The sequence below is a fragment of the Dryobates pubescens genome, chromosome 2, assembly GCF_014839835.1.
Source record: "Dryobates pubescens isolate bDryPub1 chromosome 2, bDryPub1.pri, whole genome shotgun sequence".
NCBI classification, from domain to species: Eukaryota; Metazoa; Chordata; class Aves; order Piciformes; family Picidae; genus Dryobates; species Dryobates pubescens.
In genome coordinates this window covers 50,899,856-50,925,291 of record NC_071613.1, presented here as the reverse complement: position 1 = coordinate 50,925,291, position 25,436 = coordinate 50,899,856, and the positions used below count along the sequence as shown (strand labels likewise).

The 25,436-nt window shown below is 51.4% G+C and overlaps 1 protein-coding gene across 3 annotated transcripts in view; it reads left to right on the top strand.

Annotated features, from left to right (window-relative positions):
• Positions 1 to 25,436, top strand: part of GPD2 (glycerol-3-phosphate dehydrogenase 2) — a 76,803-nt gene that overhangs the window by 39,650 nt on the left and 11,717 nt on the right. For all 3 annotated transcript variants that reach the window (XR_008463051.1, XM_054177474.1, XM_054177485.1), the window contains exons 7-11: positions 11,286 to 11,450; positions 13,864 to 14,008; positions 19,436 to 19,629; positions 24,377 to 24,511; positions 25,220 to 25,395. Coding sequence is in view for 2 of the 3 variants with exons in the window: in XM_054177474.1 (XP_054033449.1) it covers positions 11,286 to 11,450; positions 13,864 to 14,008; positions 19,436 to 19,629; positions 24,377 to 24,511; positions 25,220 to 25,395 (815 nt within the window). In the remaining variant the exon portion in view is untranslated. The remainder of the gene's footprint in view (positions 1 to 11,285; positions 11,451 to 13,863; positions 14,009 to 19,435; positions 19,630 to 24,376; positions 24,512 to 25,219; positions 25,396 to 25,436) is intronic.

Sequence of the window (25,436 nt, the reverse complement as noted above, 5' to 3'; positions counted from 1 at the left end):
AGGCACTGGAACAGGCTGCCCAGGGAGGTGGTGGAGTCCCCATCCCTGGAGGTGTTCAAGGAACCTGTGGCCGTGGCACTTTGGGCCATGGTTTAATGGCCGTGGTGGTGGTGGGCTGATGGTTGGACTGGATGATCCTAAAGGTCTCTTCCAAACCAAACAATTCTATGATTCTGTGAATCTACACAATTCCATCCTGGAGCTATGATTGGAAACACACATTGTGGGATTGTTGTACCTCTGCCAGCTCCTTCCCTTGTGGTGGCAGCTGGTCCTCTATTATTTGGCATACAGAGCCTGAGCAGCTCCCATCCCTGTGATGGGCAGGGCTGGAGAAGTTCACATTGATAGACACAGCAAGGCCAGCAGGACCAGGGCAGGGATTGTCTCCCTGGACTGGGCACCAGTTAAGCCACACCTTGAATACTGAGTCCAGTTTTGGGCCCCTCACTCCAAGAAGGATGTTGAGGGGCTGGAGCAGGTTCAGAGAAGGGCAACGAAGGTGGTGAAGGGTCTGGAGAACAGGGCTGGTGAGGAGCAGCTGAGGGAGCTGGGGCTGTTCAGCCTGGAGAAAAGGAGGCTGAGGGGAGACCTCATTGCTCTCTACAACTCTCTGAAAGGAGGTTGGAGCCAGGTTGGGGTCAGACTCTTCTTGCCATGATCAAGTGATAGGACAGGATGAAACAGCCTCAAGTTGCACCAGGTTGGACATGAGGAACATGAGCCAGCAGTGTGCCCAGGTGGCCAAGAGGGCCAATGGCATCCTGGCCTGTATTAGGAATAGTGTGGCCAGCAGGAGCAGGGAGGTCATTGTGCCCCTGTACTCTGCATTGGTTAGGCCACACCTTGAGTACTGTGCCCAGTTCTGGGCCCCTCAGTTTAAGAAGGACATCGAGACACTTGAACATGTCCAGAGAAGGGCAACAAGGCTGGGGAGAGGCCTTGAGCACAGCCCTGTGAGGAGAGGCTGAGGGAGCTGGGGTTGCTTAGCCTGGAGAAGAGAAGGATCAGGGGTGACCTCATTGCCCTCTACAACTACCTGAAAGGTGGTTGTAGACAGGAAGGGGTTGGTCTCTTCTCCCAGGCAACCAGCACCAGAACAAGGGGACACAGTCTCAAGCTGTGCCAGGCGAGGTTTAGACTCGAGTTCTTCACTGAGCGAGTCATTCGTCATTGGAATGGGCTGCCCCGGGAGGTGGTGGAGTCCCCATCCCTGGAGGTGTTCAAGGGGAGATTGGACGTGGCACTTGGTGCCATGGTCTAGTTGTGGGGTCTGTTGGGACAGGCTGGACTTGATGATCCTTGGGGTCTCTTCCAACCTTGGTTATACTGTGATACTGTAATTTTTAACCCACAAGGGTTGCCAAGGCCTATCCCAGGCTGTCCAGGGCAGTGGTGGAGTTCCCACCCCTGGAGGGGTTTTCAAAGCTGTGGAGATGTGGTGCTGAGGGCCATGGTTTGGTGGTGGCCTGGCAGTGCTGGGCTGACAGTTGGACTCACATGATTTTAAATGTCTCTCCCAACCAAAACCATTCTATGACCTTCCTCACCATGCTCCTCCTCTCACTTCAGCCAAGTCCTCCTTGCCCAGCATCTCCTGACCTGTGTCTGCAGCCTGTCATGTGCTGGGTTTCTCTAGGCTCAGGGGAGAACTCTCAAAAAGCTGCTGCTGGTGGATGGATGGAGGTGGATCCTGCTGTCAGCAGCAGCCCTGAATTCTCTCTGCCTGGCATTCCTTGGTGAATGTGGTCACCTCCAGCTGATACACAACTGCCCATCCTGATGATTTCCAGTGTGCCACATCCCCATCCCCCATCTCTCCTGGGACATTTAGACTCAAGATCAGGAAGAAATTATTTCCAGTGAGGGTGGGGAGATGCTGGAACAGGTTGCCCAGGGAGGTTGTGGATGCCCTTTCCCTGGAGGTTCTCAAGGCCAGCTTGGATGAGGCCTTGAGCAATCTGGGCTAGTGGAAGGTGTCCCTGCCCATGACAGGGGGTTGGAACTAGATGATCTTGAAGGTGTCTTCCAACCCCAACCATTCTATGATCTTGCCTCTCAGGCATCAATTTGGTAGAGAAATTGGTTTTCATAGACTGGCTTAGGTTGGAAGGGACCTTAGAGATCATCTGCTCAATCTCCCTGCCATACCAGTAACTCACTGGATGTAGGGGAGAATGAATTAGTTTTTGTGGCTGGTGGGTATAGTGAGATGTGAAAACGTTCTGGTGACAACTTTCCAGCTCTGCCTGGCTTTGCTCTCCACTTCTCAGACAGAAAAACTTCATCTGAGGTTTCAGAAGTCAAGGAAATGTGATCATTCCACTGGTTTGCTGCAGCACTTCCACTGTGCAAATCGCTGGAGGATCTTTAAGGCCCCTTCCACCCCAAACCCTTCCACGATTCTATGAATCGCATTCCCCAGCTGAGCCCCACTGGGCCACACAGTGGAGGTCAGCATCCAACCTGCACAAGACAACCTGCCAGAGCTGCCACATCAATCAATTCTTCATTTAGGCTTTAAAAGAAAGACAAAAAAGAAAGAAAGGGGGGGCGGAAAGGGAAGCTGCTGCAGCGTGGAGGGCAAAGTTTGCCTCCATTCCAAGCTGTTGGGAGGAGCAGTCAGGTCGGATGTGGCACAGGCCCCCGGTAAGCTGTGTTGACATCACCACGCTCCTCTTTGGCTTGGTGGCATGGCCCTGACAGTTGTTCAGGGTGACATTTGAGCCTGGCTTCCATAAAGTGACAGTGACAATGCTCAGTCCCATTTTAACACCGCGCTGTTCCTCCTGCTGACGTGGCGATACGGCTGCGGTGACAACTTGAAGGCTGAGACAAAAGGAGCAGGAGGCAGCGTCCTACAAAGCAGCAGCACCCAGCAGGGATCCCAAGTTTGATCTCTCCTGGTGTGCCTAGAGGTTGTGGCTTGGGTTTGGGTTCTGATAGCTTAGTTTCTGTACCAGTTTTAGCTTCTGTGCTAAAGACATTAGCAAAACTGTCTTCCCAGAAAGGGTTCTCAGGTGCTGGATCAGGCTGCCCAGGGAAGTGGTGGAGTCACCATCCCTGGAGGTGTTCAAGAAACATGGATGTGGTGCAGAGGGATGTGGTTTAGTTGTAGTGGCTTGGCAGTAGTGGTGGGATTGTGAGTGGTTGGACTTGATCATCTCAAAGGTCTTTTCCAACCTTAATAGTTCCATGATTCTGTAAGAATCATAGTGAGCTTTGGCCTGAAGCATTGTGTGGTTTAGAGAGCAAGGAGCATTTCAGGTCTGAGGGCATCAGTGAGGATTCATGACTCATGGGGTCAAGTTTCATCATAGAATCATAGGATTGTTTTGTTTGGAAAAGACCTCCAAGATCACTGAGTACAACCTTCAACCCAACACCACCATGGCTATTAAACCATGGCCCCAAGTGCTATGGCCACAGGTTTCTTGAACACTTCCAGGGAGGGTAACTCCACCCCCTTCCTGGGCAGCCTCTTCCAACCCCAACCACTCTTGCAGGAAAGAAATTGTTCCTCATCTCTAACATAAACCTCCCCTGGTGCAATTTCAGGTCATTTCCTCTTGTTCTATCGCCTGATAGTAGGGAGAAGAGACCAACCCCCACCTCACTCCAACCTCCTTTCAGGGAGTTGTAGAGAGCAATGAGGTCTTCCCTCAGCCTTCTCTTCTCCAGGCTGAACACCTCCAGTTCCCTCAGCTACTCCTCACCAGCCCTGTTCTCCAGACCCTCCACTAGCTTGGTTGCCCTTCTCTGAACGTGATCCAGCCCCTCAACATCCTTCCTGGAGTGAGGGCCCCAAAACTGAACCCAGGATTGGAGGTGTTACCTCACCAGTGCAGAGAAATTTGCCCAGCTCTTTCCCAGAGAAGCCTGGAAGAGTTTTGAGTCACTCCAGCTGATTCATGATGCCTAAACTTGGCCACGACCACTTTCCGTCTGCACAGCAGATGTTGAGTTCCTGCCTTAATGCTTGTAATAAAGCTGCTCAGCCTAATTAAGCACTTAGTTAGGAATCAGAGGCTGTGGGCAGCCCTGGTAACTGGGTTCTGGAGCGTGCTGTCTAATTATCGCTCATCAGCCTGCAATTTGGGGCGGTTTTGGCAGGGTTTGTGTACACACAGGGAGCAAAGCTTCCCTCACATGGAGCTGCTTGGTTTCGTGCCTCGCTTTGCTTCGCTGCCTGCATGGAATCATCTAGCGCAGGGCTGGGGTAAGAGAGGAACGCAGAGGCACAGAAATAGACTCCTGAGATAGCTTGGAGAGTAGCACTGATGTGAGAGTCAGAGAGCCACAGAAGGGGCTGGGTTGGAAATAGACCTGTAAGATCATCCGGTTCAGCCGTTCTCTAACCCTGCCGTGGCTGAGGCTGAGCCCTGGCTCTCAGCACCACATTTCTGGGTCTCTGAAACACCTCCAAGGGTTGGGGATTCAACCACCTCCCAGGCCAGCCTGTTACAGTGCTTTGAGAACCCTTTCAGTGAAGGAAGTTTTTTTTTTCTCATGTCTGACCTAAGCTCTGTTGGTGCAACTTGAGGCCATTTCTTCTTGCTCTGTCACTTGTTCCTTGAGAGAAGAGACCAACCCCCACCTGGCTCCAGCCTCCTTTCAGGTGGATGTAGAGAGCAATGAGGTCTCCTCTCAGCCTGCTTTTCTCCAGGGTGAACAACCCCAGTTCCCTCAGCTAACTCCCCACCAGACCTGTTTTCCAGACCCTTCATCAGCTTCTCTGCCTTTCACTGAACCTGCTGCAGTCCCTCAGTATCCTTCTTGGAGTGAGGGGCCCAAAACTGGACTCAGTATTCGAGGTGAGGCCTCACCAGTGCCCAGTCCAGGAGCACAATCCCCACCCTGGTCCTGCTGGCCACAGTATTCCTGATCCAAGCTTGGATGCTTGTGGCCTTCTTGGCTACCTTCAGCCACTGTCAAGCAACACCTCCTAGCTCCTTTTCCACCAGGCAGTTTCCAGCCACTCTGCCCCAACCTGGAACACTCATGGGGTTGTTAAGAGGTGGTGCTCACTGGTGTTGATAGAGGGGTAAGAGCTAAGCAAGAGATGAATTTGCAAGTATTTATTTGGCCTTTTCTCCCTCAGCTTTAAAAGGAGAACCAAAAAAACCCACACAACCTTCTAGTCTGTGTGGGGATCTCACATGGTGACCACCCCATGGGCTGAGCTGTCTCATTCCCATATTTCTTTTAATGCCTTTGTCCATTCCACAGGAGCCTAGTAGGTGGTTCCCTGGAAGGATTTGTCCTCCCCAGAAAGTTCATTAAGGCTGCCAGATAGCTTCTTGCATGGCTCATTTCCAGCTCCCCATTAAACTTGACCTCCACAGCAGTAACTGGGTGAGGCTAATCAGAAAGGGCTGTAAATTGAGGGGGGAGGAGGACAGTTCCATGTCTGTCACAGGGTCCAACCTGCTCTTTAAAGCAAGAAGTTTGCAACCCCACAGGCTGCAGTTCGGCTGTTGCAGCGTGAGCCAGAGGGTTTGGGGTGATGCCTGCAGGGGTTTCTGTGGCAAGAGACCAGTGTGGTGGTGTTGGTTCTTGGCATAAAGAGCTTAACAGGACCACCAGTGACCACCTTAGCATTTGAAGAGCTTCCAGCTTCTTTTTAAAAGGGTCACTGGTGACTGTGTGCTCTTTATCTTCAACTGTGCGTGGAGAAAATTGTGGCCAGCGTGTCGAGGGAGGTTCTCCTCCCCCCTCTACTCTGCCCTACTCAGGCCATGTCCAGAGTACTGGGTCAAATTCTGGCCTCTCCAGTTCAAGAGAGAGGGGCAGCTACTGGAGAGAGTCCAGTAGAGGCTACAAAGATGCTGAGGGGCCTGCAGCATCTCTGGGAGGAGGAAAGGCTGAGAGCCCTGGGGCTGTTGAGCCTGGAGAAGAGGAGCCCCAGAGAGGATCTGCTCAATGTTCAGCAACACATAAAAGGTTGGAGGCAAGAGGCTGGGGCCAGACTCCTGTCAGTGGTGCCCAGGGACAGGGCAAGGGGCAGTGGGCACAAACTGGAAGCCAGGAGGTTCCACCTGAAGATAAGGAGAAAATTGTTTGGTGTGAGGGTGCTGGAGGCCTGGAGCAGGCTGCCCAGAGAGGTTGTGGAGTCTCCTTCTCTGGAGAGCTTCCAAACCCAGCTGGCCACTGTAATCCTGGGCAAGCTGCTGTGGGTGCCCCTGCTTTAGCAGGGAGCTTGAACTGGGTGATCTGCAGAGGTCCCTTCCAGCCCCCACCACGGTGGGATTGTGTGAAGCGAAGAGTCGCAGAGGAGCAAACAGGACCTGGTACTAAATCCATGGGTGCCTGTGTGGTCCAGAACATGCTAGAAGGACCAGAGTGCCTCCTGAAGAGTGTGGTTGTCACAGAGTGAATCAGTCAGAGCCACACCTCTGCAGTCTGTGGGCCAAAGCTGGCCACAGTTCAGCTGTGACAGAAATAAACCGAACGTACGCGCGGTGCAGCCTGTGGGAGGCCTCCTCCAGTGCCAACGGAAGCATTGTCTGCTCCTCTTGCAGAGCTACAACATTTGCTACTGAGCAGTGAAAATAGAATTTTCCTAAATTACACCCCAGAAAAAGGGGAAAGAGAAAGAAAAAAAAAAAAAGGAAAGAAAAGCAATGAAATGATAAACCAAATGGCATCACTCTGGGGCTCAACAGGATGTAGGACACACTTAGACAAGATTGACACTGGTGAGACACTGGAACAGGTTGCCCAGGGAGGTGGTAGAAGCCTCATCCCTGGAGATTTTTAAGGCCAGGGTGGATGTGGCTCTGAGCAACCTGATCTAGTGTGAGGTTTTCTTGGGGAGTTGGGACTAGATGCTCCTTGAGGTCTGTTTCAACCCTAACGATTCTATGGTTCTATAATTCTAAGCTGTCTTGAGGTACTGCATGTCTTCAGCAGCAGCCTTTGAAGAAGAATGGGGGTTTTAGGAGGGTTTGGTGTTAATTTGGTGACAGCAGTGAGGCCAAGGAGGGTGACTACCTTTAGTGAAAATTAAAGTCCCCCTTTATTGTTACTCTGATACAGCAGGGATTGATGGGATCACAGGATCATGGAATCATAGAATTGTTTGGGTTGGAAAAGGCCTCTAAGATCATCGAGTCCAACCATCAACCTGACACCACCATGGTCATTAAACTATGTCCCAAAGAGGGATGATTCTGGAGAACAGATTGTGTGAGGAGCAGCTGAGGGACCTGGGGTTGTTCAGCCTGGAGAAAAGGAGGCTGAGGGGAGATCTTCTGGCTCTCTGTAAGTCCCTGCAAAGAAGCTGGAGCCAGGTTAGGGCTGGTCTTCCATCCCTAGTGCCAAGTGATTATCAGACAAGAGGAAACAGCCTCAAGTTGCACTATGACAGGTTTAGATTGGATATTAGAAGAAACTTCATCCCTGAAAGGGTTCTCAAAGACTGGAACAGGCTGCTCAGGGGAATGATTGATGTCCCTTAGCACCACATCTCTGAGGCTTTTAAACACTTGCAGGGATGGGGATTCAGTCATCTCCTGGGGAAGCCTATTCCAATGTTTGAAAACCCTTCCAGAGAGCAAGTTTTTTCTCATGTCCAACCTAAAGCTTATTTGGTGCAACTTGAGGCCATTTCCTCTTGTCCTGTCAGTTGATTCTCAGGAGAAGAGACCAATCCCCACCTGGCTCAAGTCTCCTTTCAGGGAGTTGTAGAGAGCCAGAAGGTCTCCCTTCAGCCTTCTTTTCTCCAGAGCAGACCCCTTTGTGTCAGGTACCACCTTATGTGTTGATGGTGAGAACAAAGTGATGGAGGACCAGAAAATAACTGAAGAAGCCCTCTTGGTCTTGAGGTCCTTCTGCAATAAGTGAATAAGTGCCACCCAGGTACATCAGGGTTTCATTCATACATAGATGGGTTTGAGGGTTGTGTGTCTGGTTTGTGCTTGGATTCTTTTTGGTCAGCTCCCACACTTACAGGATCAACTCAACACTGGTTTGGTTTTGCTTGGTTTTGGATTCTATCCTCTGGGCCAGGTAGTCCTCAAATCAAGCCCCACAACAAAGAAAGGTGTCTTCAGAGCACTGAGCTCCTGAACACCTTCAGCTTTGGGCCAGAGGAACATTTGCTGTGCCAAGGGAGATTTAGACAGGATGTTAGGAAGAAGTTCTTCATAGAAAGAGAGATTGGCCATTGGAATGTGCTGCCCCCGGGGGTGGTGGAGTCACCATCACTGGAGGTGTTTAGGAAGAGACTGGATGGGGTGCTTGGTGCCAGATGGTATTGGGTGACAGGGTGGACTCAATGATCTCAAAGGTCTTTTCCAACCTGGTTAGTTCTATTTTGTTCTATTCGCTGGAATACTTTGGAACTGTCAGCTTTGGGCCAAAGGAACATTTCCTGGAGTACTTTGGAATCTGTGCTGTGTCCTGCTCCACATGGAAGGAGCTGCACTGATGCAGCAGGTTGCAGCTCTTTGTCTTTTCTCTGTCTGGTGCTACATGAGCTGTATCTTCTCCAGCCCTGCCTTGAAGTGTTGAGGTTTGAGCTGAACCTCCTGAGGTCGTTTTACAAGGGCTTGTAGTGATAGGACAAGAGGGAATGGATTGAAGCTTTAGGGTGGTAGATGCAGATGTTAGAGGCATGGATGGCTTCCAGGAGATGTATAAAGTGTCCTCTGCCTTTGAGATGTTCTAAAGTTATATGCATTAAGTTGCTCATTGTTGATGAAAGTGTTCACTGTTCTTTTCTTCCTGGCTGGACTGAAGGACAGGCAGAAGGACTCTTAAATGCCCACATGTTTGGAGAAGGAATGGCTCTGAGGGGAGACCTCTTAGAGCAGCCCTCCAGTACCTGAATGCTACAAGAAAGCAGGGGAGAGACTTTTGACAAGGGCTTGTAGTGATAGGACAAGGGGCAATGGCTTTGAGGTGGATGAGAGGAGATTTAGACTGGAGATTAGGAAGAAATTCTTTACAGTGAGGGTAGTAAGACACTGGAACAGGTTGCTCAGGGAGCCTGTGGATGTCCCCTCCCTGGGGGTGTTCAAGGCCAGGTTGGATGAGGCCTTGAGCAGCCTGGGCTGGTGGGATGTGTCGCTGCCCATGGCAGGGGGGTGGGAACTAGATGATCTTCAAGGTCCCTTCTAGCCCAAAGCATTCTAGGATTCTGTGATTTCATGGAATCATGGAACGGTTTGGGGTTGAAGGGTTTGATCCTCCCCCTGCCATAGCAGCAGCACCCATGGCCATGCATCCCTCCACTGGTTTGCCTTTCTCTCCTGACAAGGGGGTGGTTTAGTCTGGTCCATGCTGGGTGATGGAGCATCCCCAACTTCTCCTGACACCTTGCTCAGCTGGTTTGCTGTTCTTCTCTGCAGTTCATCCTGGGCATTGTTTGCTGGGCTGAGCTGGAGTTAGTCTGGTTCTTCATCGGTGTTTTATCATGTTGCTGCCTCCATGCACCTCGCAGAAGTTTTTGCTTTGTCTTTTCTCCTGCTGGCTGAAGACTGATTGCACTGCATCATCTGGCTGTGTGAGGAGGAGAAGTTTGGGGAGGGGAGGTGGCACCTCTGAGGCCATTGATCCCACCTTTAGAACGTTGCCCTTTTAGCTGGGAACGGATGATTTGCGCGGCGGGTCGAGGCGGCGCGGGCAGAATCCGAAGGACCAAACTTTACATAAACCATTTGTAGCGAGGGCTGGGAATGCTGGCAGCATAAATCAACCACACTATCTATTACCAATTTATCACCTGATCAGTCTTAGCTTGGACAGAAGTGGCCCCAAACTGGTGGGGCAGAGGAACCGTACCTCAGGAAGCTGTAACCCTCTGGTGAATTAATTATTCAGGACACACAGAGCCTGGCCCCTTCAATGTATAGTAATTCTTCCCAGCCAGCAGCTAGGACTTTCCCTTCAGTGGCAATAATAAATAGGAAAAGTCTCAGGTGAAGCCAGCATTTCAAAGTAATTAATCATCTCCCCCTCCCCACCCCTCTGCCTCTCTCCTGGTTTGCTTTAACGAGGGAATTTCGGTAATAAATCTTTAATGATACACGTTAAGAATCCTTCATTAATTCCTGTCTGCTTATTGCTCTTGCTCTTTTTTGGGGGGTATTTTGGGGGGGTGTGTGGTGGTTTTATGGTGTGGGTTGAGTGTTGAGATGCACACACAAGAAAAAGCAATTGTAGGGAGCTGAGAGTGCGGCACAGTCTCTGGGAGGTTGTTCCATGGGTGTGGAGAGCTGATGGGAATTGTTGGTGGATGCTGGTTGGGTTTCATAGATTGGGTTGGAAGGGACCTTGAAGATTCATAGATTGATAGACTGGTTTGGGTTGGAAGGGACCTTAAAGATTCATAGATTGATAGAATGGTTTGGGTTGGAAGGGACCTTAAAGATTCATAGATTGATAGAATGGTTTAGGTTGGAAGGGACCTTAAACATCATCTAGTTCCAAAACCCCTTTCAGGCAGGGACCTCCCACCAGCCCAGGTTGCTCAAGGCCTCATCCAGCCTGGCCTTGAACACCTCCAGGGAGGAAACATCTGCAACCTCCCTGGGCAACCTGTTCCAGTGTCTCACTGCCCTCACTGTAAAGAATGTTTTTCTAATCTCCAGTCTAAATCTCCCCTCTTCCAGCTCAAAACCATCACCCCTCGTCCGGCCATGACAAGCTCTATCAATAGTCTTTCCACAGCTCTCCTGTAGCCTTTTTCAGGTATTGGAAGGCTGCTCTAAAGTCTTCTTGGAGCCTTCTCTTCTCCAGACTGAACAGCCCCAACTCCCTGAGCCTGTCCCCATAGAATCTATGTGTGCTCCAGCCCTCTGCTCATCTTTGTGGCCTCCTCTGAACCCTTTCCACTAGCTCCATGTCCTTCTGATGCTGGGGGCACCAGGACTGGTTGTCCCTCGGCTCTTGGACGTGGAGTGGTCCATGTGCTGTTGGGAATTGCTGATGGACGCCGTTTGGGCTACCAAAGGAATCCTTGGAGTGACAGGATCCCAGCGCAGGGCAAGGCAAACCCAGTGGTTTCCGTACTGCTCAGCTGGAGGTGCAGCAGACCCAGCAGAGGCGTGCGGCGGCTGCGGGCGGGGGCACGGCCGGGGCCGGCACCGAGGGAGGCCCGGGCGGGGAGCTCCGCCGGGGCTGTATCTTTAAAACCCGCCGGTGAGGCGCGGGCAGCCATCAGGGCCTATGCGATGTGACAGGGACAGCTGTGACGGATCGCTTCTGACACACTTCCATACCGCGAGTGCGTGGCTGGGGGTGACTGGTGTCCTTCCCCCCCGTGCCCGTCCCCGCTGCAGGACAGCACAACGACGCGCGGATGAACCTCGCCATCGCCCTGACCGCTGCCAGGTACGGCGCTGCCATGGCCAATTACGCTGAAGTGCTGCGCCTGCTGAAGGGCAGGGACCCGGCCAGCGGCAAGGAGCGCGTCTGCGGGGTGCGCTGCAGGGACGTCCTCACAGGTGGGTGCCTCCCGGACACCCCCCCGCTGCCCCCCGCCCGCCTCCGCCGGCCGAACTGCCAGCGCTGCGGCACCCCCGCGGCCACAGCTCCCACCGCCTCGCACCCCTCTCTCCCTGCACCTCTGGCTCCCATCCCCTTGCACCCACATCCCCTTGTACCAACAGCCACTTGCACCCATCTCCTTGCACCCCTCTCTCCCTGCACCTCTGGCTCCCATCCCCTTGCACCCACATCCCCTTGCACCAACAGCCACTTGCACCCATCTCCTTGCACCCCTCTCTCCCTGCACCTCTGGCTCCCATCCCCTTGCACCCACATCCCCTTGTACCAACAGCCACTTGCACCCATCTCCTTGCACCCCTCTCTCCCTGCACCTCTGGCTCCCATCCCCTTGCACCCACATCCCCATGCACCAACAGCCACTTGCACCCATCTCCTTGCACCCCTCTCTCCCTGCACCTCTGGCTCCCATCCCCTTGCACCCACATCCCCTTGCACCAACAGCCACTTGCACCCATACCCTTGCACCCCCAACTCCCACCACCTTGCACCCCTCTCTCCCTGCACTTCTGGCTCCTATCCCCTTGCACCAACATCCCCTTGCACCCATATCCCCTTGCACCAACATCCCCTTGCACCAACATCCCCTTGCACCAACATCCCCTTGCACCAATATTGCCTTCACCAACATCCCCTTGCACCCCCAACTCCCCCTGCCTTGCACCCCTCTCTCCCTGCACTTCTGACTCCTATCCCCTTGCACCCCAGCTGCTTCTGCACCCCTCTCTCCCTGCACCTCTCTCTCCCCTTACCTTGCACCCATCTCACCTTGCAGACCATCCCCCTGCACCCTGATCCCACTGCACCCCCATCTCCCATCCTCTTGCACGCCCCTCTCCCTGCACCCCCCTATCCCTCCACTCCCATTACCCTGCACCCCCTTCTTCCTCCACCCCCATGCTGGTGCACCCTGCACCCCCAGTGTCCTGCCTGGTGGGGTGGCACCAAGGTTTTGCCACTGGGAGGCTGATGGGATGGCATCAGGTCTTTGCCACTGGGTGTCTGATGGGATGGCATCAGGTCTTTGCCACTGGGTGTCTGATGGGATGGCACCAGGGCTTTGCCACTGGGTGGTGAGCAGCAGCAGAGCCCTTTGCTGAGGAGCCCAGACTCTGCTCATGAACCAGAGAAGAGCAAGGGAAGGGGAGCAAGGAGCTGTTTGTAAATCTCAGTGAAAGGACAGAGGAGCCACCTGCCCCATGCATTGGTGTCACTGAGCTTCAGCTCCTGCCAGGTTCTTCACCCCCAGTGTTTTAGCTGGGCAGGCTGAGCTCCATGGCCAACCCCCCCAGAGACACAGCAACCATCCCAGTTACCAGTCTGCAGATTGAGACTGGGAGCTCTCATGCTGTAGAGGAAGATCCCAGCTGAGCTCCTCCTGCTGCCTCTGCAGACAAATCATAGAACTGTTTGGGATGAAAAAGTCCTCTATGATCAAGTTCAACTGTTGACCTAACACCACCATGGCCACTACACCATGTCCCAAAGTGCCATGGCCACATACTTTCTTGAATGCCTCCAGGGATGTGACTCCACCCCACCTCAGGAAGCCTGTCCCAATCCCTGACCACTCTTGCAGCAAAGAAATTGTTCCTGATCTCCAACCTAACCCTCCCCTGGCACAATTTCAAGCCATTTCCTCTCATTCTATCACCTGGCACTAGGGAGAAGAGATCAACTCCCACCTCACTCCAACCTCCTTTCAGGGAGCTGTAGAGAGCAATGAGGTCTCCTCTTAGCCTTCTTTTCTCCACGCTGAACAACCCCAGGTCCCTCAGCAGCTCCTTTAAGTAGGGAGGAATTAGAACAGTAAGACCTGTCCTCTAGACTGCCCCCCACAACCCATAGATCATAGAATCACAGATTAGTTTGGTTGGGAAAAACCCTCTGAGATCATTGAGTCCAACCATCAACCCAACACCACCATGACCATGGAGTCTCCTCCTCTGGAGACTTTCCAGCCCCATCTGGATGTGTTCCTGTGCGACCTGTGCTGGATTCTATGGCCCTGCTCTGGCAGGGGGGTTGGACTCGATGACCTTCAAAAGTCCCTTCCAATCCCTGACATCCTCTGATCCTGTGATTAAACCATGTCCCATTGTGCCATGTCCACACACTTCCCAAACACCTCCAGGGATGGTGGGCAGGGCAGGGGAGGTTTCACCCCAGAAGACCTTCTCCCCAGGCTGGTGTTAAGATGAGAACTCAACATCCGAAGCCTGTCCCAGCTGTTGGGCACTGCCAGCTGCGGTGCAGCAGGCTCGAGCCCACGGATGGATGAATCGCAGCGAGCCAAGGAACAAATGGAGGGGGTGGGAGGTTGTGTGTGGTTGATGCTGTTTGCTTTCACAGGGCAGGAGTTTGATGTCAAAGCCAAGTGTGTCATCAATGCTACGGGACCCTTCACCGACTCGGTGCGCAAAATGGATGATCAGCAGCTCCCCAACATCTGTCAGCCCAGCGCTGGCGTGCACATTGTGATGCCTGGCTACTACAGGTAACGGCCTGCAGGGCCCCAGCCACCCCTGCTGCTGCTGCTCCCTGCAGTAAAGCAGCTGGCAGGCACCTGCCTGAGCTTCTGGAGGGGCCCCAACGCAGCATCTGGTTGTTAATTTTGGAGTGCGTGAAGGAAAGCGTGGCCAGCAGGTCAAGGGAGGTTCTCTGTCCCCCTCTACTCTGTCCTGGAGTATGGTGTCCAGTTCTGGGCTCCCCACTTCAAGAGAGACAGGGATCTACTGGAGAGAGTCCAGTGGAAGCTATGAGGATGATAAAGGGACTTGAATCATACAGAATCAACTAGGTTAGAAGAGACTTTCAAGATCATCAAGTCCAATCCATCACCCAACCCTAACTAATCAACTAGACCATGGCACTGAGTGCCTCATCTAGGCTCTTCTTAAACACCTCCCTGGGCAGCCCATCCCAATGGCCAATCTCTCTTTCTGGGAATAAATTCTTTCTAAGATCAAGCCCAAACTTCTCCCTGCACAGCTTGAGACTGTGTCCTCTTGTTCTGGTGCTGGTTGCCTGGGTGAAGAGACCAACCCCCACCTGGCCACAACCTCCGTTCAGGGAGCTGGAGACAGCAAGAAGGTCTCCCCTGAGCCTCCTCTTCTCCAGGCTAAGCAACCCCAGCTCCCTCAGCCTCTCCTCACAGGGCTGTGCTTCAGACCCCTCCCCAGCTTTGTTGCCCTTCTCTGAACACCTTCCAGCAACTCAACTTCTTTCCTTAAACTGAGGGGCCCAGAACTGGACACAGGACTCAAGGTGTGGCCTGACTAGTGCTGAGTACAGGGCACAATGACCTCCCTGCTCCTGCTGGCCACACTGTTCCTGATGCAGGCCAGGATGCCATTGGCCTTCTTGGCCACCTGGGCACACTGCTGGTTCATGTTCAGCCTACTGAAACTCTGTTTGATCTGGAAAAGCTGGGTCAAGGGTTGGACTGGATGATCTTTGAGGTCTCTTCCAACCATGTGTATTCTGTAATTCTGTGACCTGGGGCTGTTTAGTCTGGAGAAGACTGGGAGGGAACTTACCAATGTCTATAAATATCTGAAGGGTAGGTGTCAAGATGAAGGTGCCAGTCTCCATCCAGGTGTGCCCACTGACAGGGTGAGGGGCAATGGGCACAAACTGGAAGGTTCCATCTGAAGATGAGGAGAAAGTTGTTTGGTGTGAGGGTGCTGGAGGCCTGGAGCAGGCTGCCCAGAGAGGTTGTGGAGTCTCCTTCTCTGGAGAGCTTCCAAACCCCCCTGCCCGTTATGATGCTGGGCAAGCTGCTGTGGCTGCCTCTGCTTTGGCAGGGGGCTTGGACTGGATGATCTCCAGACCTCCCTTCCAGCCCCCAGCATGCTGGGATTGTGTGATTTGAGGGGGTGTTTAAAGAGGATTCTGGTGCACCTTAGAACAATTTCACCCATTCAGGAGAGACTGAAGTCTTCCAGTTGTTAGCTGAAGCTCACCAAGGCAGAACTTGGTGAGCAGGTGGTTCTGCCACTCTGCTCTGCTCAGGATTCTTGATTCTATGATCCAGAAGGATGTGTCATTGCAATGAGGGCCCTGCAGCAAACCCAGGGTGAGTTCTAAAGCTTTGGCTCAAAATCCCAAGCAAATGAGGGCTATAATTGATTGATTTTCTAATAACTAATACTTTTAATTGGGAATGTGGAGAATTCCTGTTCTCCTTGTTCCCCCTCTGCATGCCAGCACGTGGGCACCGCTTTCCCTGTAAAACACTCTCTGCCCACATGCTGCCTCCACAGCGCAGCCAAGCAGCTGAAACCATCCTGGATTTCCTTCAAGTGGGACAGCTGAAACCAAGGAGCTGGCTGCTGCACTGAAAATACTCATGGTGTTTAATCTGAGCTGTACCAGGGCTTCTCCTGGTGCCAAGGAGTTCTCCTCACCACAGGAAGGGGGCTGTTTCTCTGTGGCCATTTGCCTTCTGCTCAGTGTTTCATAGAATCAGAGAATGGTTGAAAGAGACCTCTGGAGATCATCCAGTCCAACACCCCTGCCAAAACAGGATCACCTAGGGCAGGTCACACAGGAACACATCCAGATGGGTCTTGAAAGTGTGCAGAAAAGGAGACTCCACAACCTCTCTGGGCAGCCTGCCCTGAGGCTTCAGCACCCTCACCTTAAAGAAATTCCTCCTCACATTGAGGTGGAATTCCCTGTGTTCCAGCTGGTGCTCATTGCCCCCTGTGCTATCACAGAACACCACTGAAAAGAGACTGGCACCACCTTCTTGCCCCCTACCTTTCAGATATGTATAGACATTCATAAGATCTCTTCTCAGTCTTCTCTTGTCCAGGCTAAACAGCCCCAGGTCCCTCAGCCTGTCCTCATGACAGATGCTCCACTCCCTTCATCATCCTTGCAGCCTCCTTTGGACTCTCTTCAGTAGGTCCTTGTCCCTCTTGAACTAGAGAGCCCAGAACTAGACACAAGACTCCAGATTTGGTGTCAGCAGGACAGGGTAGAGTGAGAGGAGAACCTCCCTTGACCTACTGGCCACACTTTCCTTCATGTACCCCAAAATGCTGGGAAGAATTTTGGCCCATACTCACATACCAGGCAAAGGATTTGAGATATGAACACAGTGAATATTTTGTAAAACTAATGTTAGCCTTCTGCATTCCTCTCCCAGGGGTTTCTCACTCATTTGTGTTCTTCATTAATAGTCCCAGAGTTCCTCCTCTCATTAATTCTATTTTTAGCTCACTCATGTCTGTTCTGGTGGCTGCAGTAAGGCTCGTGCACTCCCTATTGTCTGAGGGCATCATCTGCTGATATGAGAGAGGGCTCTGGCTGCCTTTGTGCAGACAGGCTGCCAGCCTGAGGTGTGTCCTTCCTGGGGTCTGTCCTACCTTCTGTCACATTTTAGGGGTTTTCCCTCAGTTTTTGAATTTCCCCCTCTGCCCTGCATTCCAGCATCCTGGGAAATGTGTTTGTTGAACCCAGGTTCTGTTCTGTGGTGAGTCACCTATTTGTGACTGCCTTCCAAGTGATCACAGAATGCTTTGGGTTGGAAGGGACAGAATCACAGAGCCACCAAGGTTGGAAGAGACATCAAAGATCGAGTCCAACCTGTCACCACAGACCTCGTGACTAAACCATGGCACCAAGTGCCACATCCAATCCCCTCTTGAACACCTCCAGGGATGGTGACTCCACCACCTCCCTGGGCAGCACATTCCAATGGCTAACAACTCTTGCTGGGAAGAACTTTCTCCTCACCTCAAGCCCAAACTTCCCTTGGCACAGCTTGAGAATGTGTCCTCTTGTTCTGGTGCTGGGTGCCTGGGAGAAGAGACCAATCCCCTCCTGGCTACAACCTCCCTTCAGGTAGCTGTAGACAGCAATAAGGTCTCCCCTGAGCCTCCTCCAGGCTAAGCAACCCCAGCTCCCTCAGCCTCTCCTCACAGGGCTGTGCTCAAGGCCTCTCCCCAGCCTTGTTGCCCTTCTCTGGACACGTTCAAGAGTCTCAATGTCTTTCTTAAACTGAGGGGCCCAGAACTGGACACAGGACTCAAGGTGTGGCCTAACCAGTGCAGAGTACAGGGCACAATGACTTCCCTGCTCCTGCGGCATAGCCAGAAGGTCTCCCCTCGGCTTCCCTCTTCCCCAGCTCCCTCAGCTGCTGACCACCAGCCCTGTTCTCCAAACCCTACACCAGCTTCCTTGCCCTTCTCTGGACCTACTCCACCACCTCAACATCCTTCTTGGAGTGTTCAGCCTCCTTTTCTCCAGACTACAACTTAGTTTAGATCTTTATTTCTCTTCCTTATTTCCTCCCCCCCACCACCACCACCTCTTACAAAATCACACTTTGAAAGTAAAAAAAGAGAATACAAAAAAAAAATTATCCTTTTGAGGAGACAGCTGAGGCTTAGTGCCTGTTCTGATGGGGTTTATTAAACCTCAGCTTCCCTGTCTCTAAATCAATAGCCTTTTCATTTTCAAAAGTAATCATTTGTCTGACGTGGTTTACCTTCCACCAACCTGTGTTGACTCCCCCTATTAAATTGTCCTCCTCCAACTGTAGGCTTAAGCTGTCTATAAATGTCACCTGAAGAACGTTCTGATATACATGCTCCATGGGCAATTCTCAGCTCCTCTTCCAGCCTGCCCAGACATTGCAAACTTACCCTTCAGCAGTCACTTCAGGCTGCCCCAAAAATTCAACATTCAGAGCATGCAGCAGGTTGGAAGGGACCCTCACTCAAAGCTCATCTTGTCGGGTCCCCCTGTAGTCAGCAGGGTCACCCGCAATCAGATCAGGCTGCCACAGGGCCACATTGAGTCTGATCTTGAATGTCTCCAGGGATGGGACCTCCACCACATCCCTGGGCAACCTGTTTCACTGTTCCACCACCCTCATAGTGAGGAACTTCCTCCTAATGTCCAACCTGAGTCTCCCCTGCTCCAGTTTCAAACCACTGCCCCTCATCTGTCACCACAGGCCCTTCTAAACAGTCCCTCCACAGCCTCCCTGTAGGTCCCCTTCAGATACTGAAATGCAGCTCTAAGGCCTCCCTGAAGCCTTCTGTTCTCCAGGCTGAACAACCCTAACTCTCCCAGCCTGATCCCACAGGGGAGGTGCTCCAGCCCTCTGATCATCTTTGTGGCCTCCTCTAGACTGGCTCCATCAGGTCCATGTTGTTCTCTTGTGGTACCCATATCTGGACACAGTACTACAGGGCAGAGTAGAGTGTCAGAATCACCTCCCTTCATCTGCCAGCTATATGCAGTGTTTCAGCTTCTGGCTGTAGGTCATTCATGGCCAAGCAGCTTTTTGTAAGCCTTCAGCTTACTGTGGAAGTGTGAACCTATTGAATTATTCCCTTCTGAAGCTCTTTGGTACCACCTAAATACGTATAGCCTGCCTTCCTTCCATATATTTCCTCTATCCCCCTTCTCCCTGAAGGCAGCTAAATGGACTGCAGGTGTTTTCACAAGCACTGCTAGGACCTGGAATGAAAGCCAACATCTTGCCTTCAAGGATTGAAGCTGGAAGAGGACAGATTTAGACTGGAGATTAGGAAGAAATTCTTTACAGTGAAGGTGGTGAGACACTGGAACAGGTTGCCCAGGGAGGTCATGGATGCCTCCTCCCTGAAGGTGTTCAAAGCCAGGTTGGATGAGGCCTTGAGCAACCTGCTCTGGTGGAAGGTGTCCTTGCCCCTGGCCCATTCTGTAATTCCATGATTTCTCCAAACTTCTGGTGCTTATCATTTAAAGTCAGGTGATAGCCATGTGGGAAACCTCCGGAGGTTTACCTTTATTCAATCATTTGTCCCGAGACCAAAGGTGACGGTGGGATGCTCGGTGTGGGACACTTGGTGTGCAAGAGCAGTAGCCCTGGTGCTGCCTGACCTGTTTTGAGCCTGGTTTGAGTCTCTCTCTTTGCTTTCAGCCCTGATAACATGGGTCTGCTGGACCCAGCCACCAGCGATGGCCGAGTGATTTTCTTCTTGCCCTGGGAGAAGATGACGATTGCAGGAACCACAGACAGCCCAACTGATGTCACCTCCCATCCCATCCCCACAGAAGAGGACATCAACTTCATCCTCAACGAAGTGCGAAACTACCTTAGTGTGGATGTTGAAGGTAAAGCTCTGCCGGCTCTGTTTGGCCCTGATGACTCCCTGGCACTTCAGCTTGACTCAGTGCTCTCTGTGATCTGGCCACTGTGGTCCTGGGGCCTCTGAGTGCTTCTAAAGCTGGGTTAGGACATAAGTGTGCTCCTGACCTCTTTCAGAGCTATATGATGATGCTTTTCCAGATAACCCTGCACTACTTAGGTTTAGGCTGGATGTTAGGAAGAAGTTCTTCCTAGAAAGAGTGATTGGCCACTGGAATGTGCTGCCCAGGGAGGTGGTGGAGTCACCATCACTGGAGGTGTTTAGGAAGAGACTGGATGGGGTGCTTGGTGCCATGGTTTAGTTGATGAGATAGTGTTGGATGATAGGCTGGACTGGATGATTTCAAAGGTCTCTTCCAACCTGGTTAATTCAATTCAATCCAATCCAATCCAATCCAATCCAATCCATTCTATTCTATTCTATTCTATTCTATTCTATTCTATTCTATTCTATTCTATTCTATTCTATTCTATTCTATTCTATTCTACTTGGACTATTTAAATAGAAAGGAAGGGACCTCTGGAGATCATCCAGTCCAAGCCCTGTCCTAATGCAGGGGCACCCACAGCAGCTTGCCCAGGATCACAATGGCCAGCTGGCTTTGGAAGCTCTCCACAGAAGAAGACTCCACAACCTCTCTGGGCAGCCTGCCCCAGGGCTCCAGCACCTTCACACCAAACAAATTTCTCCTCATCCTCAGGTGGAACCTCCTAGGTTCCAGTTTGTGCCTGTTGCCCCTTGTCCTGTCACTGGGCCCCACTGACAAGAGTCCTCTTGCCCCCCACAGGTCCCCATAGCTCTTGCTGAGCATTGATCAGATCCCCTCTGGGGCTACTCTTCTCCAGGTTCAACAGCCCCATAGGCTCTCAGCCTATCTGTGTAGGGGAGGTACACCAGCCCTGTGGTCACCCTTGTGGCCTCCTCTGAACCTGCTTCAACAGTTCTGTGTCCTTCTTGTGTTGGGGGGCTCCAGAACTGCATGCAGTACTCCATGTGGGGTCCCAGCAGAGCAAAGGGGGCAGAAACACCTCCCACATCCTATTGGTCACACTGCTTTTAATGGCCATGGCTATGCTGGGTTAACAGTTGGACTTGATGATTCTGCTATCTCATACTTTAGCCTTGAGAAGAGAAGACTGAGAGGGGATCTGATCAATGTGTATAAATGTCTGAGGGGTGGGTGTCAAGTGGAGGGGGCCAAGCTCTTTTCAGTGGTGTGCACTAATAATACAAGAAACAACAGGTTCAAGTTTGAAGGTAGAAGATTTCACCTCAACATGAGGAGAAACTTCTTTACAGTGAGAGTGATGAAACACTGGAACAGGCTGCCCAGAGAGTTTGTGGAGTGTCCTTCTCTGGAGACTTTCAAAACCTACCTGGATGCATTCCTGTGCAGACTACCCTTAAGTGATCCTGCTTTGGCAGGGGGGTTGGACTCGATGACCTCTGGAGGTACCTTCCAACCTCTGATGTACTGTGTGATCTTAGAGGTCTTTTCCAATCAAATCCATTCTCTGATTCTATGGTAGATAAGCCCAGGATGTAGATAGGAAGGAATAGAATAGAATAGAATAGAATAGAATAGAATAGAATAGAATAGAATAGAATAGAATAGAATAGAATAGACCAGGTTGGAAGAGACTTTCAAGATCATTGTGTCCAGCCTATCATCCCAACACCACTTAATCAATTAAACCATGCAACCAAGCACCCTATCAAGTCTCCTTCTAAACACCTCCAGGGATGGCAACTCCACCACCTCCCTGGGCAGCACATTCCAATGGGCAATCTCTCTTTCTGGGAAGAATTTCTTCCTAACATCCAGTCTAAACCTCCTCTGGTGCAGCTTGAGACTGTGTCCTCTTGTTCTGGTGCTGGCTGCCTGGGAGAAGAGACCAGGCCCCACCTATCTACAACCTCCCTTCAGGTAGCTGTAGAGAGCAATAAGGTCTCCCCTGAGCCTCCTCTTCTCCAGGCTAAGCAACCCCAGCTCCCTCAGCCTCTCTTCATAGGGCTTGTGTCCCCAGCTTTGTTGCCCTTCTCTGGACACCGTCCAGCAACTCAACATCTTTCCTAAACTGAGGGGCCCAGAACTGGACACAGCACTGAAGGTGTGGACTAACCAGTGCAGTGTACAGGGGCAGAATGACCTCCCTGCTCCTGATTCCATGATAGGTAAGCCCAGGATGTAGATAGGAAGGAAGCTGGTGGAGCTAGGAGGATGAAGAAGGCAGAGCTATTGGGAGGGGACCCTACAGAAGCCCTGTCTGAAGGGCTTCAGCTGCTTTGAACAGAGCCTACCTGCACACACGCCGCTCATCACGCTCGCAATTAGCCGCCTTTATAGATTGCTTGTCACTGACTTGAGGACGTGGTGGTGGCCCTATCAGCTGGCTGCAGCCCTTCCTTCCTGCTGCCAGAGCCAGTGCCAGGGTTATCAACTGCCACAGGCTTGGCAGGGCTCCAAGCTGCTTAATGAGGGCGTCGGGCGCGCGCCGCGCTTTCCGCTTCCATCAGTTTTCAGCAACCTAATGTGGGAATCTTCTTTCTGCGAGTACCACTTCACCTTGGCAGGTTCAACACGCTGGCAGAGCACCACTGCTTGTGGGAGATCTGTTTTGTGGTCTTTGGGGGATAGTTTTTGTGGTGGGGTTTTTGGTTGGTTGTTGTTTTGGGGAGGGGGGGAGGGGTTTTTTTGGACCGATTTCTTTCCATTCTCGTTAGGCTGAAAGTTGGATAAAAAGAAAGCCAACCTCAATGTTCCAAAGAGTTCACAATCCAGAAAAGGAGTCATTTATTCATGTACTTATTTATTTTCCTGACCACTTGCAAATTGAATAAGCCACAAAATGGATTTGGTTAAATTTTCTTCTTGGTCCTGTTTGTTGGTCCATTAAAAGGTGGCTTTTGGAAGCCTGGGGTATTTTCATTCATAGAATCATAGAGTGGTTTAGATTTGGGGTCTCTTCCAGCCTTGGTGATTCTGTGACTGGAAGGAACCAGCCATAAAATGAATTTGGTTAAATTCTCTTCTTAATCCTGTTCTTTTGTCCATTAAAACGTGGCTTTTGGAAGCTGGGCTATTTTCATTCATAGAATCATAGAGTGGTTTAGATTTGGGGTCTCTTCCAACCTTGGTGATTCTGTGACTGGAAGGAACCAGCCATAAAATGAATTTGGTTAAATTCTCTTCTTGGTCCTGTTTGTTGGTCCATTAAAATGTGGCTTTTGGAAGCCTGGGCTATTTTCATTCATAGAATCATAGAATGGTTTAGATTTGGGGTCTCTTCCAGCCTTGGTGATTCTGTGACTGGAAGGAACCAGCCATAAAATGAATTTGGTTAAATTATCTTCTTAATCCTGTTCTTTTGTCCATTAAAATGTGGCTTTTGGAAGCCTGGGGTATTTTCATTCATAGAATCATAGAGTGGTTTAGATTTGGGGTCTCTTCCAGCCTTGGTGATTCTGTGATTGGAAGGGACCAGGCACAAAATGGATTTGGTTAAATTCTCTTCCTGGTCCTGTTTGTTGGTCCATTAAAATGTGGCTTTTGGAAGCTGGGGTATTTTCATTCATAGAATCATAGAGTGGTTTAGATTTGAGGTCTCTTCCAGCCTTGGTGATTCTGTGATTGGAAGAGACCAAGCACAAAATAGATTTGGTTAAATTCTCTTCTTGGTCCTGTGTTTTGGTCCATTAAAATGTGGCTTTTGGAAGCTGGGGTATTTTCATTCATTGAATGGTTTGGGTTGGAAGGGATTTTCAAGATCATCTGGTTCCAAGGCCCCTGCCTTGGGCAGGGACACCTTCCATTAGACCAGGTTGCTCAAGGCCTCATCCAGCCTGGCCTTGAGTCCCTCCAGGGTGAGGGCACCCACAGCCTCCCTGGGCAACCTGTTCCAGTGTCTCATCAGCCTTTTCCTACAACTGTTAAAGGCTTTTGTGATAGGTTTCTCAGAGATTGTGGTTGAGGTCCCATCTCTGGAGACATTCAAGATATCATTCAAGTCATTCCATGATTCTATATCTCTGTTGTCTTGGGGGTTTAACTGTTTTGAACAACAGACCACCCTGTCTCTGGCTTTGGGGTACAAAACATCCCTGATACTAGTCAGGGCTGTGCTGGTTTTGCTTCTGTAGCCCAGCTTGTTCACAGGCTCACAGGATGTTAAGGGTTGGAAAGGACCTCTGCAGATCCTCGAGTCCAACCTCCCTGCCAGAGCAGGATCATAGAATCCAGCACAGGTCACACAGGAGCACATCCAGATGGGTCTGGAAAGTCTCCAGAGAAGGAGACTCCACAACTCCCCTGGGGAGCCTGTTCCAGTGCTCTGTGACCCTCACAGCGGACAAGTTCCTCATGTTGAGGTGGAACCTCCTGTGCTGGAGTTTCTATCCATTGCCGCTTGTCCTATCCCAGGGTGCAAGTGAGCAGAGCCTGTCCCCTCCTTCTTGACCCCCAGTCCTCAGATATTGATAACCATTGATTAAATCCCCTCTCAGTCTTCTCTTCTCCAGACTAATCAGCCCCAGGGCTCTCATCCTCTCCTCACAGGGCAGTGCTCCAGTCCCATATTGCTCTGCTTTGGAGAGCCTTCTCCAGCTTTTTGAGTTCTTTAGCTCCCAAGCACAGTCCCCCATCCCCCAGCAAGTATCTACTCAGGGACAACACCACTTTGGCTGATCTTTGACTGCTCTTTGCTCCTGGACAGTGAGAAGAGGTGATGTGTTGGCAGCATGGAGTGGCATTCGTCCCCTGGTCACAGACCCCAACTCCAAGGACACGCAGTCCATCTCCCGCAACCACGTTGTTAACATCAGTGAGAGCGGCCTGGTCACCATCGCAGGTATGGCTTTGTTGGGCCTTCCCCAGTGGGGCTTGGTCCAGACTTTTCCTGTTGCAGGATCATCCTGCACTGCTCTATAGTCATGGCTTAATGGCCATCATGCTGTTGGGTCAATGGTTGGACTCATTGACCTCATAGGTGTTTTCCAACCCAAACTGTTCTGTGGTTGTGTGATGGTGGAGGCACGACTGGCCTGTGGGAGCAGGACCAGTAAGAATTATGGGATATATAAACTATATATGCATGGCATGGTTTGGATTGGAAGGGGTCTTAAAGATCATCTAGTGCCCATCCCCTGCCATGGGCAGGGACACCTTCCACTGGACCAGGTTGCTCAAGGTCTTGGAACACCTCAAGGGTGGAGGCATCTACAACCTCCCTGGGCAAACTTTCTCACCACCCTCATTGTGAAGAACTTCCTTCTAATGTCTAGCCTAAATTTACCCTCATCCTAGCACTCCAAGCCTTTGTCAAAAGTCCCTCCCCAGCTCTCCTTTAGCCCCATTCAAACACTGAAGGCTGCTGTAAGGTCTTCCCGGAGCCTTTTCTTCTGCGGGCTGAACAGATCAGCACACATCAGCTTGGTATTCTGCCACTTTCAAACACTGAAGACTGCTGTAAGGTCTCCCTGGAGCCTTCTCTTCTGCAGGCATGAGCTTGGTATTCTGCCACTTCCCCCCAAATAAAGAGGTGAATGTGTGATTGCAGGTGGGAAGTGGACAACCTACCGTGCCATGGCCCAGGACGCCATCGATGCAGCTGTTCAGGCACACGGTCTGAAGGCAGGTTCCAGTAAGACCATTGGACTGCAGCTACTAGGGGCTGAGGACTGGAGTCCCACCCTCTACATTAGGTTGGTCCAAGACTATGGACTTGAAAGTGAGGTGAGTCATGGTTGCTGCTGGTGTTTCTGTGTTGGAGGGGT